At 48.8% G+C, this 6,964-nt stretch overlaps 3 protein-coding genes across 3 annotated transcripts; 1 reads left to right on the top strand and 2 right to left on the bottom strand.

The window, feature by feature from the left end:
• Positions 1-409: 409 nt before the first annotated feature.
• Positions 410-1,492, bottom strand: Pmar_PMAR025141 (Exosome complex exonuclease RRP40, putative). Its single transcript, XM_002768278.1, has 7 exons — positions 1,320-1,492; positions 1,199-1,260; positions 1,026-1,147; positions 842-979; positions 673-796; positions 519-629; positions 410-473 (listed from the first exon to the last, which is right to left on the bottom strand). The coding sequence occupies exons 1-7, from the start codon at positions 1,480-1,482 to the stop codon at positions 426-428; spliced, it is 768 nt and encodes a 255-aa protein (XP_002768324.1). The 5' UTR covers positions 1,483-1,492; the 3' UTR covers positions 410-425.
• A 479-nt stretch (positions 1,493-1,971) lies between these two features.
• On the bottom strand, positions 1,972-5,633 carry Pmar_PMAR025140 (conserved hypothetical protein). Its single transcript, XM_002768277.1, has 19 exons — positions 5,510-5,633; positions 5,388-5,467; positions 5,208-5,324; positions 5,099-5,159; positions 4,780-4,894; positions 4,626-4,731; positions 4,485-4,575; positions 4,369-4,441; positions 4,241-4,316; positions 4,104-4,197; positions 3,927-4,053; positions 3,607-3,708; positions 3,398-3,496; positions 3,265-3,347; positions 3,077-3,174; positions 2,912-3,029; positions 2,681-2,860; positions 2,170-2,244; positions 1,972-2,114 (listed from the first exon to the last, which is right to left on the bottom strand). Exons 1-19 carry the CDS (start codon positions 5,628-5,630, stop codon positions 2,023-2,025), a joined length of 1,908 nt encoding a protein of 635 aa, XP_002768323.1. The 5' UTR covers positions 5,631-5,633; the 3' UTR covers positions 1,972-2,022.
• Positions 5,634-5,954: 321 nt separating this feature from the next.
• Positions 5,955-6,940, top strand: Pmar_PMAR025139 (hypothetical protein; the record flags this gene model as incomplete). Its single annotated transcript, XM_002768276.1, has 3 exons — positions 5,955-6,155; positions 6,199-6,324; positions 6,370-6,940. 3 exons carry the CDS (start codon positions 5,955-5,957, stop codon positions 6,916-6,918), a joined length of 876 nt encoding a protein of 291 aa, XP_002768322.1. The 3' UTR covers positions 6,919-6,940.
• Positions 6,941-6,964: the final 24 nt, after the last annotated feature.

Genomic DNA, 6,964 nt, shown 5'->3' with positions numbered 1-6,964 from the left:
ATACTCGTCTTGTGTGCTGTGACGATTAACAACGGTCCACGAGATGCACAATCAACTGAACAAACCTCAAAGCCAAAATGAGTATATCAACTGCTCATTCAGGCCGACCCACCTCATCTACGGTAGTGACTTCGAGCTTCGGAGTAGAACTCAGGCAAGCCACCACTGGACGTGAATTTGTTGGTCCGATATACTTAGTAAAAGCAGCAGCAAGTCACCCGGTGACTTGTTCTCCGGTGACAGTCACCAGACATGAGACGATGAAAATGCAGCTCATCTGGGAGGTAACTTTTTCATTACTGCAACAGTGCGGCATTTTGAATAGATGGGACACTGTTAAAATATCCGAAAGCCACTTCAACCCGTCTCGAAATAACTGTGTGGAAATCGTTGGTACTATTGACAAGTCACAGTGATACTGTTCATCAAGCAAGTTGCTTCGCCATCTTAGAACACATAGCTTCCATATGAGCCTGCAGAAGTTTCATTCAAACTCACACTACGTAGGCAAGACGTACTTGACTGAGCTTATGGCTGCCTGACAATATCCTACTTACCATCACAGCAACGTTCGGAGCAGCAGCTGATATCCAACAGCGGCCATTCAAACCAATGGCAGATTCGAAGACCTGCGGCACACATGTGAGCAGAGGAGCAATCATACAGTGCTACAAAATGTCGCCCGAGACTGGCCATAACAGTAGAACCAGTAGCCTGTAGTGATTTCGCCTGCCACAAAGGAACCGTCGCCTGTAATCCACAGCAACCATCGACAGGAGCGAGGTGCCCAAAGTATCTGACGATTCGGCCTTCTAACGGTTTTCCTATTACGATCTACTACACGTCCTTGTGTGTCCAGTCTCTAGTTGTGCTGGGATCAACGCAGCTCAGCTCCACGTCCAAGTCCCGATCAGCTACAGTGACATGACAGTACACGAGATCGCCCGGACTAAGATTCGGCTTGTGACGTTTGGTGGCACTGAAAGTAATGATCAACAATGATTTCAATGCTTCGCCGTCACTACCCGTTGAATGCCAGAGTCGGTAGGTTGGCAGTTCCCGTCGGGCCATTGATGTCAACTCTGTAGAATTCGGCAGTACGCTGCACTACCACACCGAGCACCATGTCACCTCTTCTCGGAATGTACTGATCACACACAGAGATCAGACACGACCATCGCCTACCACATTAACCTACTCGTTTTCGCGTATTGTCAAAACATGGGATATCTGATACCGCGGACTCCACTGAGAGCAAACCTGAAAAATTACCGAGGCTTTCCAAACTAATGGGGTTCCTCCTTAGAGAATATTATTACCAGCCACAGCAGCTTTCGGACAGTCCTCATCCAGTCTTATCCCGAACCCGACCGAATTGGGATCACAGCTTGACACCACACCAGCCTCTATCGGTACCGTGTCCCCCGGCAAATAAACATGCACTGAGGACGCCGATGACCTGTTCTCGGAAGCAGCCGCCATTCAAGCCAACTGAACAGTCGTTATCCACAATACGTTTCCGAGTGACCTTCAGTCGCCCTAAATATCAATTCGTCGGCCCCTGAGACATTCTCCAGGGACAGTTTAGTATATATACGCATATAATACTATCTTTCTATATAGATATAGTATACTCCATTTATATGCAACATTGAATAATCGTATATCATTGGAGTTTCACCTGTTTTACGCGAAGTGGCGTTAAACTCGGTAAAAAACGCGAAATTCGCGGTTTGCAGTAGTCGTGAAATAGGTTCCATGGGTGAAACTCCATTATAGATTTTATCCCTGAACATACCACAATTCACTATAATATTCATGCATCCATATATCTACAATGTAATTCTAATTATACATATTTTTCAACTACTCATACTATATATTCATGTTATACATGTTTCCTGCTCTACCACTACTAACACGATGACCACGTAAGTCTCGGAGAAACTGTATGATTCTTCTTAACAACAGTAACAGAGGATACTGAGAACTGCCTTATGAACTCTATCGCGGGTCTCATCGTCATCCAAGACGTGCCTCAATCTCCTTGATCTCTTCCATGAGGTTCCCCTCATTGGCAATCTTACTCATCTGTGCCTCATTCAGGGAATCAGCTGACACGCGAGACCATTACAGTAGCAACTAGCAGCACAAGATGGAGAGCCTTACAAGGAAGAGCCTTCAATGCCGTCACCTCCTTCAGCTTCTTACGCAAGTTACGGAGCCGCTTATCATCGGTTGTATCTAAACAAGGTATGCTGATGATGAACACTACAGGACAAACCATCCGAGCACTATCATGTACCCCTCTACCCGAGCGAAGGTTAGACCGATACACACTAGTAGTTATGGAAAGAAAAATAGATGCCCCCAAGACCACCCGTTTTCGCAGGCCGTTTCTCGACGATATTTGCTCTACACCGGGGCGTCATAATAATCATCCATGAAGTGTAACAAAGAGTTGGTCAGTCACACTCACTAGTGACGATCCTCACTGTACAGATCTGCCATCTGCTGCAAATTTAATCATAAAATATATAATTCACATATTTATAAATTGAACTATAGCCTACTTCATAACGGTAATAAACATACCACAATTCTTACAAACAATCTAAGGTTATTTGGAACTCCGTAAAATACCCGAAACCATCACTTCCAGGCGCGCAGTCCCCCCTACGTTGTTTTCCCTCATCCGAATGAGCCTCCTCTTCAACAGCTTTCGCCTTCTTCTCCTCCTCTTCTTCCTTCTCACGTTGCTCCTCCTCTTCCTTTTCCTTCGCCGCCGCCTTAGCAGCAGCACGATTAGCACGCTTACGGGCATTACGAGCAGCCGTGGACGAGTTAGCGCCTCCCTTCGCTGAAAAAATGAAGTCCTGGGAATTCAACTCATCGAGACCTTCCTCATTACCGTTCATCTGCGGCAACGGTACTGTCATTCCAGGAGGCAACCTCTGTGGCAGATTGTTCATCAACTCTTGCAAATTAGCCGGGGCTCCAACGGCCCTCGCTGGAGGACGATACTCTACCTGATAACAAAGGCAGTCAACAAGCACATCTCTTAAGAGGCACTTACCTTAACATCAGTCTTCTCGATCGCGTGACGCTCAGCCCGCAGAGCTGCAGCGAATGCTCCGCCACTTGGAGGCTTATAAGCTGCCTTAGCCTTGGCAACTGACAAGGGATAATATCACTACCACAAATCGGCAACATTCGGAGCTGTTCCGTATCATGCACGCTCAACCTCAAGATTCCCAATCTCACCAGGTTCCTTAGCGGCCTTCTTTGCTGCCGTCGTGGCCGCCTTCACAACACGTGGTGAGGGCGCTAGATCCTCGAACAGAGACCTTCAAAGATACCCCACCCTACGCACAGCGAAGATTCCTCCCCATCCTACGAGTCCATAGGCCTCCAGCCAGCATAGTAGAGCTCATCAAAGGGAATTTCCAACGTTTGCTTTCCATCATAGTTGTGAAGCTTGATGTGGTTATCAACCCTAACAACAACAAATACTAACAACTACAGCAAAAAAACAACAGCCACGATGTGACTCATCCGGGCCTATTCCGTATCTTTCAAAGTGCAGCCTCGGATATGCCCTACTACCGCATTCTGGGAGCAATTGATGCCGTTAGAAGAGTACGTCCATCAGCCCCCCAATCCGATAAAACCGTGCAGGGAAGGCTCATAATGGCCAGCTTGATATGCCTGACAAAAGGCGGCAAAAACTCCACATCATCATTTCCTGCTTAATATAGGATCTCTTCAAGAGTCAGTGATCAGCAATATCAAAAAACCACATACCAACAACAGAGAAAATCACAATCCTAACCATTCTCCGTTTAGTCAGACGAATTCCCGTCCCATGCAGTCCTCCTCGAAGGGCCCCAGGTAGCATCATGCCTTGGGACTAAGCATCTACGTACTTCTCCTTATCCCACACATCAGCCTCGCCAGGGAGATTGCCAAAGCCGCCCGAGAGGAAGTACCGCCCGTTAGGCGACCACAGCAGAGTATTACGCCGACTACGACCAAAGGTAACCTTCGATACACCTAACACGCCGCTATGGTCAAACGCGCACGCCCGAGAACAGACACACTACCTCTGACACCCTCATTGAGTGAAAGCGTGGGGGGCATGTCCCCAACTAGAGCAATGAACTCATTAGTATTGGGAGACCACGCCGACGCTTGTGCCTGAGTATCTTTGGATATCCTTCACAGTGCGTGCTGCTCTTACTGGTTCGTTGTTGGTGCAGAGACTGAGATCGTTCTGACCAGCTTGACCCATAGGGGAGGGGTGAAGGAAATACAACCTATCGTGACCAACCCCATGAGCATATCCATTCACGTGATGATACTACGAACCCAGTGCTTCCATAGTAGTTCTGACTGAGCCCCCTGCCAGACTCCTGATGCACCGTCATGAGCAGAGACGAACCTGTTGAAGCGATACACTCCCAGCATGCCACCATCACACTCACCTTCCCTGTTCCACTCCATATTGCAAGTCTGACAGTTAAAGAAGGATTTCTGACCCAGCAACTTAGTATCAGCAGTCGTAATACTGTAGACCTGTAGGCACCAAATAGGGAGGAGGAAGAGGAGGCCTTTGTTGGTGTTACTTTGACCATGCCAGGCTGGCCCTTATTCTCGCCAACAAAGCATGCCACTGTCTTGCAGTCTGGAGAGAGCTCGAATGAGGCAACATTTGGTAGTCGTAGTTTGAACCTGCAACCGCCTTATTATCTTCCTCCCTACTCCTTACAGTAGCCTCACAGGGTAGCCTCTTTGGTGAGTTGAGGCCTCCGACCAGACAAGAAATGGAGCTCGTTGGTCACCATACGAACGCATACACGTTCATCCTTAGTCCACTTGAAGCAAGGCCACATACCTATCAACGCCACTTCCTGTGGGTGAGTGATGCTCAGCTACCCAATTCGGAAAACTTAGAAAATACACAACTCCTTAGAAAATACACCAACAAGGAGAGGAAGCATATAGGGAATCCATACACCCTGTTATGATACCACTGAAGGAGCTCTCCGTTCCGAGCAGTACGTGGGAGTTCTCCTTTTTACACTATACCCAATATTACGTTGATTGGACTGTTTCAATATGAGACTACATATGATCTCTCCCGTCTCGAGATGCCATAGCTGAGGGGAAGATCTAAAGACCTACTCCTACCCCTAGTCCCAGCTTACATGGACATTCTCCTTCTGAGTCTCAGTGGAGTACCTTTCGTAGGTTACTAGGAAGGTCCCTTTAGGAGAGAAGTAGAAGTTACGAATGAAACTCTCCTGTTGTTGGCAGGTTAGGATCTAATACAGCTACATAACGGCTACTACTACTACTACTACTACTACTACTACTACTACTACTACCTTGGTGTACCCCTTGGTACAGTCGTAAACGTCAACGTCACCTTTTTGGGTGAGAACACCGCACATTAAGCCGTCCGGACCTGATATGTTATCCCCACGCGCTAGATCCATCTAAGCCTTACTGTAAGTGAAGCCATCAGGGCTCCTAGCGCCTGTCGGGAGTTCGTATTTGGGCTTAGACGGGTCACTACTGGCAGTAGAGTAGATCTCAACACCTTTACTCGAGATGGCCACGAACTCCATTATTGAACAACGAGTAACCTAGAAGCACTCTGCTCTAGCCGCTCTAAAGGAACCTCTCGAGAGCAGCTGTCAGAATATTCCATATCGTTAGAAGCAGCCCTGAGGTATATCGTAGAGGCATATTTCGGCGAAGATACAGACCCCCGCCAGTGAAGGGTCATTCCCCCGCAGTGTGTTTCCCTTGTTCGTAATATGGGCCCCACTTCCCCTCCAAGAGCTAAGTCAGTGAAGCCGTGTAAAAAATGCAGGAAAAATGACGTCACCGGGGATCGAACCTACGATCAGATATGCTCACCAGCCACCACGTTTCCATTTCTTCAGGAGATGTCTTCAGATCAGCAGCATGGTTTCTACACCGCTCGCCGGAATGGACAACAGGTGGACTTAGCTCTCGAGAAGCGCCTGATGGTGGTCCTAGTACAGTCACGATGCCACTACATTGACCATGATGAAGTGCCTGATGCCGTGTATAGGGACATCCTACTGCGGACAGGCTACTGCACTGGAATACAGGCAGACGCTTTGGTACGGCATAGACCTCAATCGTCCTTTACGGGTCCTCCTTCAGATAAGCAAACTACCAGTTGTACTCTTCCACCTCTTCCCTAGTGGTGAGATCTCCCAACACCCCGTCAACGACGTGGCAAGGGCGGTCTGTCAGGTCTATCAAGGGGAGGCCAGGGAATACAACGAAGTGAATAGGGAAGTGCTACGGTTCTCCCCACCTGTGTGCTCTCAGGCAGCAGCAGCAGCAGCGTCGTCGTCTTCCTCGTCTTCGCAGTACTACAAGCCTCCACACGAAGCGGTGTCCCCCGATAGACCCGAGGCGGACTTCCAACGAGACTCCTCCCCTGAATGGTCGGGAAGGTCAACAGGCGTGGTCCCCCAGGCCTCTGCTGACCTTAGGGTCTCTCGTACTAGGCAGACCTACTACCCGGACCATGCCCAGTCCTCTGTCGAATACAATAAGCCGTTAACCCAACATCAACCTCACGATAGTAGCCATCGCCCTATCATCTCGGGGAGCAAAATGACCGCTGAGGAAATTGGAATGGAAGTTGCGAAGGCCCTGTCGGTTGGCCAACGAGTCTTTCGAGTGAAGGTTGAATCGAAAGTAGTCCACGACCATGCCCACGTTATGACGCCCGGCGACTACTTCGTGGAGGCGCCTCTTCCTGACGGGCAGTCCTCCAGGAGGGGGATGTGGTCCTGGGGGTTCAAGATTGGTGATAGTAGGACGCGGAAGTGGTTCCTCAACGATGCCTCGACGGTGGAGGAAATAATTTGATTACGATGGTCACTCGGTGAGAGCTCAGAGGACGAGTTTCATTTTG

Source organism: Perkinsus marinus (assembly GCF_000006405.1).
Source record: "Perkinsus marinus ATCC 50983 genomic scaffold scf_1104296968888, whole genome shotgun sequence".
In the NCBI taxonomy this organism is placed as follows: domain Eukaryota; phylum Perkinsozoa; order Perkinsida; family Perkinsidae; genus Perkinsus; species Perkinsus marinus.
Note: the sequence above shows the minus strand (reverse complement) of the source record. Positions and strands in the feature narration are given on the sequence as shown.